This window comes from Anomaloglossus baeobatrachus, chromosome 5 (genome assembly GCF_048569485.1).
Source record: "Anomaloglossus baeobatrachus isolate aAnoBae1 chromosome 5, aAnoBae1.hap1, whole genome shotgun sequence".
NCBI classification, from domain to species: domain Eukaryota; kingdom Metazoa; phylum Chordata; class Amphibia; order Anura; family Aromobatidae; genus Anomaloglossus; species Anomaloglossus baeobatrachus.
Window position 1 is genome coordinate 457,875,757 of NC_134357.1, and position 13,290 is coordinate 457,889,046.

At 48.9% G+C, this 13,290-nt stretch overlaps 1 protein-coding gene across 2 annotated transcripts in view; it reads left to right on the forward strand.

Moving 5' to 3' along the window:
* The window catches only part of LOC142311821 (uncharacterized), a 241,889-nt gene that overhangs the window by 166,534 nt on the left and 62,065 nt on the right, over nucleotides 1-13,290 (forward strand). For both annotated transcript variants that reach the window (XM_075350578.1, XM_075350579.1), the window contains 2 exons: nucleotides 952-1,038; nucleotides 11,306-11,458. In XM_075350578.1, coding sequence (XP_075206693.1) covers nucleotides 952-1,038; nucleotides 11,306-11,458 — 240 coding nt within the window. The remainder of the gene's footprint in view (nucleotides 1-951; nucleotides 1,039-11,305; nucleotides 11,459-13,290) is intronic.

Below are 13,290 nucleotides of genomic sequence, written 5' to 3' on the forward strand. Positions count from 1 at the left end.
GCGGCTGTTGGCTGATATTGTTAGGCTGGGGGGCTCCCCATAACGTGGAGCTCCCCATCCTGAGAATACCAGCCTTCAGCCGTATGGCTTTATCTGGCTGGTATTAAAATTGGGGGGAACCGCACGCCGTTTTTTTTAATTATTTAATTATTTATTTCACTACACAGTATAGACACGCCCACCGGCTGCTGTGATTGGGTGCAGTGTGACACCTGTCACTCAGCGTGGGGGCGTGTCTCACTGTAACCAATCATAGGCGCCGGTGGGCGGGGAAAGCAGGGAATACGAGATTGTTTAATGGGCGGCCAGCTTTTTCAAAATAGTAAAAGCCGCCGGAGCAGTGTGAATGCCGTGCAGCGCCGGGGATCGGGGATCGGTGAGTATATGAGAGAGGGGGATAGACTGACATGGACAGAGAGTGAGGGACAGAGATAGTGACGGACTGACAGAGATTAGTGAATGACAGACATTGTGAGGCGCTTCAGAACGCAGCTTTTCAGCTGCGCTCTGAAGCAGACCTTTTATAAGCTGCGGTGCAGAGCGCACACCTGCGCACATAGCATCAGACACCAAAATCGTATGAGGGATGTCACACGTTACAATTCACTAGGTTCGTGCAACAAAACGCTCAATTCTAGAGAATGATACGATGTGTTTGCGATCAACGGTTTTGCGTTCAATCCTGATCGCACGTAGATGTCACACGCAGATACCTCACAAACGATGCCGGATGTGCGTCACTTACAACTTGACCCCAACGACGGATTGTGAGATATATTGAAGCGTGTGTAGCAGGCTTTATACAATATATAAGACATCCTATGAAAATAAGCCCCAGCTCCTTTTTTGGAGCCAAAAATAATATAAGACACTGTCTTATTTTTGGGAAAACACCATAGTAACCATTTCTTGAAGTTTGCCTTGTCAATTACTTCTCCATGTTTTTTACAGATGTGCAAAATACCAGATCTTTGCCCTCGACTTGATACTTTGCTAACAATAAGAGAGCTGCCCATGTATATGAAAGACATACAGCCGGTAAGTGGGATTGGGAGCAGTGGCATTGATACCCCATCTGCTATCACATAGGGACCCAAAAGAAAAGGGAAGAAAAAGGAGACCCTGTTTATATGACTGTGTGGAAAGGACTGAGCTTTCACAGTTCCTACAGTCGCTGTCACGCAGCTTTTTTAAGGGCCTTTCACAAGGACCAATGATTACCCAGAAAAACGCTCATTCTAAGAAAATGCACATTGATTGAGGCATCTTTATATGGACAAAAAAATATTATTCATCGCCAGCACATATACTGGTGTAAAAAAAAATGAGAGGATGAGCAATCAGCTCAACAATAGTACATAGTAATCCCCTCACATTCACTGTGACATGTAAACTATAGTAAACCATTATCAATCTACTGTCTTTGGTGCCAGTCTCCCATGACTATTAATTTGATGACAGTACTTCATGACCAGTATGGTCAGTCCCATGCATTCTCCAATTGATACTAGTTTGATGCCCCATGTTACTAGTAGTTTGGTTCTCCAGTCTTACATGACTAGTAGTTTGATGCTACAGTCCCGTTTTCCTAGTTGTTTGGTGCCTCAGTGCCATGTTACTAGTTGTTTGGTGATCCAGTTCCACGTGATGAGCAGTTTGGTATCCTAGTCCCGTGTGACTAGTAGTTTGGTGCTCTAGTCCCACATGAATAGTAGTTTGGAACTCCAGTCCAAAATGTTTTCTACCCCAGTCCCACGCAACTTCTTGTTTGGTGCTCAAATCCCATGTTACTAGTAGTTTGGTGCTCAAATCCCATGTTACTAGTAGTTGGTGCTCATGTCCCTTGTTACTAGCAGTTTGGTGCTCTAATCCCATGTTACTAGTAGTTTGGTGCTCAAATCCCATGCTACTAGTAGTTTGGTGCTCTAGTCCCATGCTACTAGTAGTTTGGTGCTCAAATCCCATGTTACTAGCAGTTTGGTGCTCAAATCCCATGTTACTAGCAGTTTGGTGCTCAAATCCCATGTTACTAGTAGTTTGGTGCTCAAATCCCATGTTACTAGGAGTTTGGTGCTCCAATCCCATGTTACTAGTAGTTTGGTGCTCAAATCCCATGTTACTAGTTGTTTGGTGCTCTAGTCCCATTCTACTAGTAGTTTGGTGCTCAAATCCCATGTTACTAGTAGTTTGGTGCTCTAGTCCCATGCTACTAGTAGTTTGGTGCTCAAATCCCATGTTACTAGCAGTTTGGTGCTCAAATCCCATGTTACTAGCAGTTTGGTGCTCAAATCCCATGTTACTAGTAGTTTGGTGCTCAAATCCCATGTTACTAGGAGTTTGGTGCTCCAATCCCATGTTACTAGTAGTTTGGTGCTCAAATCCCATGTTACTAGTTGTTTGGTGCTCTAGTCCCATTCTACTAGTAGTTTGGTGCTCAAATCCCATGTTATTAGTAGTTTGGTGCTCAAATCCCATGTTACTAGTTGTTTGGTGCTCTAGTCCCATTCTACTAGTAGTTTGGTGCTCAAATCCCATGTTACTAGTAGTTTGGTGTTCAAATCCCATGTTACTAGTAGTTTGGTGTTCAAATCCCATGTTACTAGTAGTTTGGCTTCCTATTCCATTGTACTAGTAGTTTGGTGTCCTGATCCCATGTTACTAATATTTGGTACTCTGATCCCATGGTACTAATGTGAAGCCCCACAGGTGTTGTATCGGTGCATACCTTCAGGGACTCCACGTAGCTGGTGCTGGTCACAGGTAGGGAATCTTCGGTTTTGATCGTGACGCCACTCTCAGTATTGCGGTCAGTGGGGACCGCCACTGCAGGTTAGGGGACGCCTGGGGCTGATGGTGGGTGCAGTCGGATATAGTAGCCTCCTGAGAGTGAGGCAAGCCCCAGGGCCCGGTGTGGGTTTGTAGTACCACAAGTCGCAGAATGACTCAAACACAGTCTAAAAGTCTTTCAATGTGTTTACTCACTGTTGGGGGGGGTCACGGTGAGATGCCCGGGCGACACTGTGATAACCAGGTGGAACCAGGAATTCCAGGAGGCCGTTCCGAGGGTAGCTGTCCACTCGCCTTCCTTGCACTCTTTCTGTTTTAGGAGGGTCCTTTGCTTGAAGCGTGGTAGGACCCCTCCAGGGAAGCTGCTACCACCCTGCTCCCCTCTCTCTGGCTCGTCTGCCGGCAGCGTGGCCTTGGTGGGATGGCTTCTGGCCCTGTCCCCTTATGGGCCTGCTGATTGCTGCTTGGCCCGAGCGCTGCGTAGTAGTGGTGAGGGCATGGAGTACCCCCACCTGTAGATTGAGCAGCTCTGACTGGTTTGCTGCCTGTACTGGGGATCTAGTTCCCCTTGGGTGCTCGGATACCGGGATCTCCGTACTCAGCCACCCCTCTCTCTCTGGATGCTTTTCAGGCCGACCCACGGTACTCCGTTCTCCTCCGTTTTCAGCTACAGCACTCCTCAGGACCTGTCTGCACGAGAGCTTCTCTGCTCCCTTCCACACACTTCAACTTCTTCCTCCGACTCCTCTCACTTCCTCCCTCTCTCTGCCCTGCTTCCTAGCAACCAGCCCCTGAACACACCCCTAGCTGGGAATTGAAAGTTAACCCCTTCTGGCTACCCAAGGGTCCCCTCTGGTGATGTGGGAGGCCTGGTCACTATATGTTTGTGTGTGCACCTCATCCTGGCCTTTGGAGATTACCTGGAAGCATTGCTCCCGCATGGGTGCAATACTCTGTGGTGCCTGACCAGGTCAGGGGCGCCACATTCCCCCTTAGTTATCATCAGCACGTCCTCGGGCTGCAAAGACAAGAGAAAGAAAAAAGGTAAATACAAATTTTTCCCACACAGGGGCAATTATTTACATTTAAACATGCCAGGTACCATTCCACCACCAACCACCCACATGTCCGAACCCACCCAAAAACCTCCAGGAGGTAGGTCACCGGTCCTTTTGGTAACCAGGTCTGGGCCATCACATTCCCCAGACCTTTCCTCCAATCTTCCTCTCCTGAGGAGAGTGGTGTAAGGTAGGCCCCATAAACAGGCGTACCCGCTTCCGAGTGTTGGAGGGCAGGCCCCATAAACAGGCGTGCCCCCTTGTTGGTGCAGAGCCATGCCCCTCAACAGGCAGACCCTGTGGTTGGTACCAAGAAGGCAACTTTTTTTTACAATGCAAAGTTTGTGGTTAAAGCCAGTTCATAACCGATGGTCTAACATTTTAAGGAAGTCTCACAATAGTCCTTGTGGGCACATTTCGCTTAAACGTTGCTTAACTATAACAGGTTAAACATTACTTTTCATACCGTTACTTTGAACTAAACTGTATTTTCTCTATAGCGTAATGGGAGCTGACCAAAGTTGCTGCGGGTTGATCTACGCAGTACTATACTGTCATCTGTCTGAGGTTGTGTCCTCCCACCCGATGTATGTGTCTCAATGTGAATTCTGGGTGTACTGGGTACTGATACTAATGCGTGATTTTCTGCTTCAGCTACATTTGGCACTTCTAGGTTCTGAACAGGTGCTTCTAGGTCTCCTACTTCTCTAGATTGAGTGAATGTAATGACTGGAATAACAACTGCTCCATTGTATTGAGGCCAACTTGCTGGAAAATCTCCAAGCGCAGTATGGATCATCCTTTCTTTTGGTTCTTGAACTGGCAAAGGGTTGGGACTTTCTTCAGGGGTTCTTAGTTGTTCAGGACATTTCTTTAGGCAATCTCTAGAAACGACAGCTGTTGTTTTTCCTCCATCTTTGCTGATAAGGCATGTCTTTTCATTGCTAAGCGTTGATGGTAACACAGTATAGGGTTCTTCTTCCCAGTGATTGTCAAGTTTATGACGCCTTCTCTTTCCCTTGAGAACTATATCTCCTGGCATCAAAGGAACAGCAGGTGCTTTTCGATTGTAGGCCTTTTCTTGTTTCTCACGCTGCTGAGTCTGGCTTCGCTCCACACACTCTTGTACTTTCTTGTATTGGGCTTGGCGGTTGGAATCCCAATCAGCACCTTGTTGATGGTCTTCAGGGGTCTCAACTCCCATTTCCAGATCTACTGGCAATCTCCCTGGTCTGGCCCTCATCAGGTATGCCGGTGTGCAGTTCGTGGAACTCACAGGGATGTTGTTATACATGTCCACTAGATCGGGTAGTTTTTCTGGCCACTGACTTCGTTCCTCCAATGGGAGCGTCTTCAGAAGATCGAGAATGATGTGGTTCATCTTCTCACACATGCCATTGGTCTGAGGATGGTAAGGCGTAGTACGGATCTTCTGGCAGCCGTACAGGTTACAAAACTCCTTAAACACTTCAGCTTCAAAGGCTGGTCCTTGGTCAGTGAGCACTTGATCTGGATAGCCATGTGGTCGACAGAAGTGTGTCTGGAAAGCTTTGGCTGCAGTTTGACCTGTCAAGTCCTTGACTGGTACTACCACCAGGAATCTGGAGTAGTGGTCAACCATAGTGAGAGCGTAGTTGTAGCCTTGTCTGCTGGGTGCCAACTTTACATGGTCCAGGGCCACGATCTCCAGAGGCCGTTTAGTTTGGATGGGCTGGAGTGGTGCTCTCTGGCGGTGCTGGTCTTTTCTTCTAAGATTGCAAGGCCCGCAGTTTCGACACCACTTCTCTAGGGCAGATCTCATGCCCACCCAGTAGAATCTTACTTTAAGTAGGGCCTCCAGTTTCTTCCAACCAAAGTGGCCTGCACCATTGTGATAGGCTTCTAGCACCATCCTCGTATCCTTCTGTGGTACAATCACTTGCCACACCTTCTCATGCGTCCTCGGGTCAATGATGCTCCTGTAAAGCTTGTCTTGATAGATGAATAATCGACCCCTCTCCTTCCATAGGTACTGTGCCTCAGGTGGGGCTCCTTTGTCAAGGCTGGCGCCAGGCTGGCTGATCAGTTTCTTTACCAAGCCTACCGCTGGATCATTTTCCTGGGTCTCCTTCCAGTTGTAGTGAGGTAGTGGGTTCAGGGTCACCTCTTGGCGGTTGGCACGCGACTGCCGACACTGTTTTGCTCCATGGCGATGGAACGCTGGCAGCTCAATCTCTTCAAGATCATCTACATCTTCACCCTCGTCTGCTAGGTGAGGCATCCTGGACAGAGCATCTGCGTTGCCGTTCTTGCGGCCAGCTCGATACTTGACAGTAAAGTCATAATTCGCCAGTCGGGCTACCCAACGCTGCTCCATGGCACCCAATTTAGCAGTATCCAAGTGAGTCAGAGGGTTGTTGTCCGTGAAGACAGTGAATTTGGTGGCTGCCAGGTAGTGCTTGAACCGCTCTGTGATAGCCCATACCATGGCCAGGAATTCTAGCTTGAATGAGCTATAATTCTCTGGGTTTCTTTCAGTAGGCCTGAGCTTCCTGCTGGCGTAAGCAATCACACGCTCTTTGCCTCCCTGCACCTGTGAAAGCACTGCTCCCAGTCCCACATTACTGGCATCTGTGTACAGTACGAATGGCAGGCCGTAGTCAGGGTAGGCTAGGATCTCTTCACCCGTCAAGGCCCCTTTCATTTGTCTGAAGGAGTGTTCTTCTGCTTCTCCCCAGTGAAATGGCGGGCCGGAGATCTTTCCTTTCTTCTTTGGGTGGCCTACCAGGAGCTCTTGCAAAGGCGCTGCCATTTTCGTGTAGCCCTTGATGAACCTTCGGTAGTAGCCTACCAAGCCAAGGAACTGACGTACCTCCCGGACGGTAGTAGGTGTGGGCCATTCCTGGATGACTGTGACCTTCTCTGGGTCCGGTGCTACTCCTTCTGCACTGACCACGTGACCTAGGTACTGGACCTTTGGCTTCAGTAAATGGCACTTGGATGGTTTCAGCTTCATTCCATATCGGGATAGTGCTTCAAAGACTTCAGCCAGGTGTTTCAGGTGGTCCTCGTAGGTCTTGGAGTACACGATGACATCATCCAGGTAGAGCAGGACGGTTTCAAAGTTGAGGTGCCCTAGGCAGCATTCCATAAGCCTCTGGAAGGTCCCGGGGGCATTGCAGAGTCCAAATGGCATGCTGTTGAACTCACAGAGGCCCATTGGGGTGGTGAAGGCCGTCTTCTCCCGATCTTCTTCTGCTACAGATACTTGCCAGTAGCCACTAGTAAGATCTAGGGTAGAAAAGTAGTTAGAGGCTTTCAAGGCAGCGAGGGATTCCTCTATCCTTGGCAAAGGGTAGGCATCCTTGTGTGTTATCTGATTTATCCGTCTGTAATCCACACACATCCTCATCGTGCCATCCTTCTTTCTTACCAGGACCAGGGGAGCCGCCCAGGGGCTACAACTGTCCCTTATGACGCCTGCCTCCTTCATGTCCTTCAGCATGTCCTTTGTGCGTTGGTAATGGGCTGGTGGAATAGGCCTATGTCTTTCCTTAATGGGAGGATGACTGCCTGTGGGTATGTGATGTTGCACCCCTTTGATCCTACCAAAGTCTAGTGGGTTCTTACTAAAGACTTGCTCGTATTCCTGCGCGACCCTGTAAACCCCATGTTTCTGGTAGTCGGGTGTAGAGTCAGTCCCCACGTGTAGTTTCTGGCACCAATCCTCTAACTGCTTTTGGGAGGTCTCACCCTCTTTTGAGTCAGCTTGTGTCAGGGGACCTACAGGTGTTATGGCGTCATCTGAGCATGTAAACAGTTTGGCTATGGTAGCGTACCTTGGTAGTCTGGCTTCCTCCTCCCCACAGTTCAACACTCGTACAGGCACTCGTCCCTTGTGTACATCAACTACCCCCCTGGCTGTCAGAATCGTGGGCCAGTGGTCTGAATGAGTGGGCTCTAGTACAGCCTGGTAATCTTGTCCTCTGAGACCTACCGCTGCTCTACACCACATCATCATTTCACTCCGTGGGGGTATCACAATGGGGTTAGCATCCATCACCCGTACACTACCAATCTCACCGCCAGTCTGTTTTACCTGTTGCTTCCTCAGAATGATTCGGATCTCCTTTTGCAAGGCTCTTTTCGACCCGCCCTCAGCACCTTCAACAATCTGGTGAAGCAACAACAACACTTCCCCTAGGCAATTTTCTATGACATTAGTGCCTAAAATCATTTGCGGGTTCCTTTCTCTAATATCAGTGTCCACAACAATCAGTCCTTGTCCCTTCATTTCCTGCCTTCCCACCTTTATGGTTACCTCTTTGACCCCGATCTGGTCTATAGGTTGTCCGTTGGCAGCATAGATGGTGAGGGAGGGGTCCGGTGGTCGGAGATCGTCGTCCGACCAAAACCTCCGATAAAGGACATACGGGATCGTGGTGACCTGAGAGCCGGTGTCCAATAATGCCGGGGTAGGGATCCCGTCCAGGACGATGGACAGGACAGGACGTCCACCCACGTACTGATCACAGCAGCGACTTGGGCCTGATCTTCTTAATCCTGAGGACTGGCCCTCGGCCCCAGGTTTGACTCGTTTAAAGGACAGGCCCTTGCATAGTGACCTGCCTTCTGGCAACGACGACAGATGGGTTGTCCAGCTGAGTCATAGCGATCACTGCTCCTGCCTCGAGTTGGGGGACCCCTTCTCCTCCGCATCCAAGGGACGTCCTCTGGGTTGTCGGCTAGCAGGATCTGATGAGGGACTTTGGTCTCTGAGGGCAACTGTATTGCTTTCAGGATTTGTGCGACGTCCTTAGTGAGCTGCTGCACTTGGGAGGATAGCGTACTTATGGTCTCTGCTGGCGCGTTGAGTCCTTTTGCAGTCATCAGGGCCTGCGTGGAGGATTCCGCTCCTGCAGCCGTGGAACTGGCAGGGTCTGTGTCCACAGGGGGTTGGAGTGCTTTCACTGCCCGGTCTTTCAGAATGGCAAAGTCCACGTCGGGGTGTTCTAGGGACCACAGCTTCATCTGCTTCCCATCCTCAGGAGAGCGCAGGCCCCGCAGGAATTGTTCCTTCATCATCCGGTTTCCTTCCTGGTCACTGACAGGGTCCACCAGCTTGAGAGCCCGTAGTGCAGCCTGCAGCCTGAGGGCATAGTCTCTTATACTATCTTGGGGCTTCTGCCGGCAGTTATAGAAGTCCGTTCTCAGCTCTCCCTCCGTGCGGTTTTCAAAAGCAGCTGCTAGTTTGGCAAAGATGGTCTCAACAGAGCTCCGGTCATCATTGGCCCAGGACTCAGCTTCCAATTCTGCTGCTCCAGTCAATTGTCCCAGCACCACAGCGGCCCTCTGTTTACCAGTCATCGCGTGCATGTCTAGCAGGGTGTTGATCTTTTTCTTAAACCCGGTCAGCGTGTCTATTTTACCGGCGTATTGAGGCAGCCATTGCGCCCCTGGGGCATACAACAAGGACACTGGCATTATGGGGGCGACTTCGGCCGGCGCAGCTGCGACCGCGGCACCGGCACCAGGCGCTGCGGCGTCCAGCGCGACAGGGGCTGGCATCGCTTGGGCTGCGTCGCCCTGACCAGGGGCATTACCTCCTGCAGCGTCCATTTTTCTTCAGAAATCTGCGCGCTCCCTTTCCACTTCCTGGGTCAGAACGCTCTCTGAATTGTGGGAATTCTGGGGCGGCCACACCTCTTCGTGGGCGGTGCTCTTCTCCCTCGCGCGGGCTGCAGCGCGCGCTTTTGAAGATGGCAATATGGCGGCGGTTCAATTTTTGCGGTCGGACCTCTGAGGCACACGGTCACCTGTCTGAACAGGTCTAGTCCTTATCCTGTTCGTGACGCCAGATGTGAAGCCCCACAGGTGTTGTATCGGTGCATACCTTCAGGGACTCCACGTAGCTGGTGCTGGTCACAGGTAGGGAATCTTCAGTTTTGATCGTGACGCCACTCTCAGTATTGCGGTCAGTGGGGACCGCCACTGCAGGTTAGGGGACGCCTGGGGCTGATGGTGGGTGCAGTCGGATATAGTAGCCTCCTGAGAGTGAGGCAAGCCCCAGGGCCCGGTGTGGGTTTGTAGTACCACAAGTCGCAGAATGACTCAAACACAGTCTAAAAGTCTTTCAATGTGTTTACTCACTGTTGGGGGGGGTCACGGTGAGATGCCCGGGCGACACTGTGATAACCAGGTGGAACCAGGAATTCCAGGAGGCCGTTCCGAGGGTAGCTGTCCACTCGCCTTCCTTGCACTCTTTCTGTTTTAGGAGGGTCCTTTGCTTGAAGCGTGGTAGGACCCCTCCAGGGAAGCTGCTACCACCCTGCTCCCCTCTCTCTGGCTCGTCTGCCGGCAGCGTGGCCTTGGTGGGATGGCTTCTGGCCCTGTCCCCTTATGGGCCTGCTGATTGCTGCTTGGCCCGAGCGCTGCGTAGTAGTGGTGAGGGCATGGAGTACCCCCACCTGTAGATTGAGCAGCTCTGACTGGTTTGCTGCCTGTACTGGGGATCTAGTTCCCCTTGGGTGCTCGGATACCGGGATCTCCGTACTCAGCCACCCCTCTCTCTCTGGATGCTTTTCAGGCCGACCCACGGTACTCCGTTCTCCTCCGTTTTCAGCTACAGCACTCCTCAGGACCTGTCTGCACGAGAGCTTCTCTGCTCCCTTCCACACACTTCAACTTCTTCCTCCGACTCCTCTCACTTCCTCCCTCTCTCTGCCCTGCTTCCTAGCAACCAGCCCCTGAACACACCCCTAGCTGGGAATTGAAAGTTAACCCCTTCTGGCTACCCAAGGGTCCCCTCTGGTGATGTGGGAGGCCTGGTCACTATATGTTTGTGTGTGCACCTCATCCTGGCCTTTGGAGATTACCTGGAAGCATTGCTCCCGCATGGGTGCAATACTCTGTGGTGCCTGACCAGGTCAGGGGCGCCACACTAATATGTGGTGCTCCAATACCATGTTACTACTAGTTTTGTACTCCAATCCCATGTTACTAGTAGTTTGGTGCTCAAATCCCTTGTTACTAGCAGTTTGGCTTCCTATTCCATGTTACTAATATTTAGTACTCTGATCCCATGGTACTATGTGGTGCTCCAATACCATGTTACTACTAGTTTGGTACTCCAATCCCATGTTACTAGTAGTTTGGTGCTCCTATACCATGTTACTAGTTGTCTGATGTTGTAGTCCCTCATAAATAGTCTTTGGTTGAATTTCCAATTTTAAATGGCCCTCTATAAAGTTGATGATTGACACTTCTGTCCAATTCCTTTCCAATCCCTAAGGTCTACTTTTTCCTGAGCCCCCCCACCATCTTTTCCTTTCGTCCACATTAGCCTATCATGTATGGATTTTATCATTCTTCTTGTGTTACCTTTACTCCAGATTATTCCATCATATCTTTAATGTACAATAAATGAGACATATTTTGTGATATATGATGAATGAAAGGAAAACCGAGTTATTTGCTTTCAGCTCACATCACAGAAGATCAAAGCCTGTAAGCAGCTGCTCCAGAGCCAGGCCTTCCCCGCAGTGCTTGCTTACATCCTGGCCATGGGCAACTGTCTAAACGAGACTACAGGCAAAGAGAGAGCCAAGGGCTTCCAGCTTTCCACCCTGACAAAAGTGCGTATAATACCTGTACTATAATTCTCTTGGTATTTTGTATTTGTTCTGTTCTTTTGACTTTGACATTTTGTAACTCTGGAATTGTTGTTGAAACCGATTTGGTAAACTGTGGTCCCTCGTTCCTTTTTTTTAGACCATAAACATTATGGTTTTTACTAGAGATGTCAAACATTGATTTGCAGGATCCTTGTCCAGTGGCCATGTTAATAGTCCGTGGCCACCAGATGGGAACCCTGCAAACTTCCTCCTACATGCCGACATCTGTGGCCCTTCTTTTTATTAGCCTGCTTGGCACACAGTTGTGTTTGCGTCATGTCGCAATGATATGGTTGTGTGAGGACGGATAGCCAAAAGAGGAACCATGGCTGCCAATAGCTCTAATCTGGCGGAATACTGACATGGCCTCTGGATCAGGGTCCTGTGAATGTATCCGCTTATCTCTAGTTACGACAATTATTTATCACTTTATAAATTATTATAGCCATATGTTTTTCTAACTGACATGTTCATAGTTTTTATGATGGTCATTATCCATCTCATTTCTGGCCGTCCTCTTACTCATTTCCAATCAATTCATGCAAACTTTCAATGATCTGGGTCTTCTTTGAAATATCATTAGTAAGGTAAAACTTCCATGTGATCATTTGTGCTTCATGTAGAAGGATTTGTTGAATGTATTTGTTTCTTTTCCTTGATATCCACGGTCTTCTAGTATCAGATTATGACATTGGCTCCAAATGAGTCCATGTTCTTCTGGAGCTTTAGGACCCCAAATAATAATAATTAATTTAATAATAATAATTTTATTCATTTATATAGCGCTATTAATTCCATAGCACTTTACAAACATTGGCAACACTGTCCCCATTGGGGCTCACAATCTAGAGTCCCTATCTGTATGTCTTTGGAGTGTGGGAAGAAACCGGAGTACCCGGAGGAAACCCACGCAAACACGGGGAGAACATACAAACTCCTTGCAGATAGTGTCCTTGGTGGGATTTGAACCTAGGACCCCAGCGCTGCAAGGCTGTAGTGCTAGCCACTCAGCCACCATGCCCCAAAGACAATAGAAAATGATCAGATAAAAGATGTTGGCCATACTATTGCTCTTGAGTCCCCCATACATACCCTGTTTCCCCGAAAATAATACCTACCTCGAAAATAAGCCCTAGTATGATTTGTGGGGCTAGAAGCCCTACTCCAAAAATAAGCCCCAGTTGCGGTTCCATAAAGAAGTGTCCAAGCAAGTAAAAAAGTTAAAGAATACAGCAGGTCAAGTGCCGATGGTGGATGGCCTCTCCCACAGAGATCTGCATCACTGTCGGGGTCCCTCGCAGTTCCAGCTGCATTGCAATGCAGCTCTCACAGACAGATTCGGTACCAGTATCACTACGCCTGTCACCAGGCGGAGCCAACTGCTGTAGAACGCAAGGGGACATGACAGCGATGCAGATTTGTATGTGAGAGCCCATTCACTTCCCAACTCTAATTGTTTGGGGTCTGGTAAGTGCAATTCTTTTAGGGGGTGTCTGCTTTCTTTTGGGGGATAAACTTAGTACTACATAGAAAGTAATATATTTAAGCAGGTAATTTAACCCTTTGTAAATATAGTATGTACCCACCACTATAGGACTGGTTCTGCTCTATAAGAATAGCAGATCAGATAAGAAAATGTGCATCTTAATCAGTCATAAGATTATTACAAAATGTTGATGTTCCAGAATGTGATGACATGATTAGATTTTAATAAATGTTATTTTTTTTTTCAAGAATAAATGTCAATTGTTGTTCATGGGATAATATACAGTTAGGTCCAGAAATATTTGGAC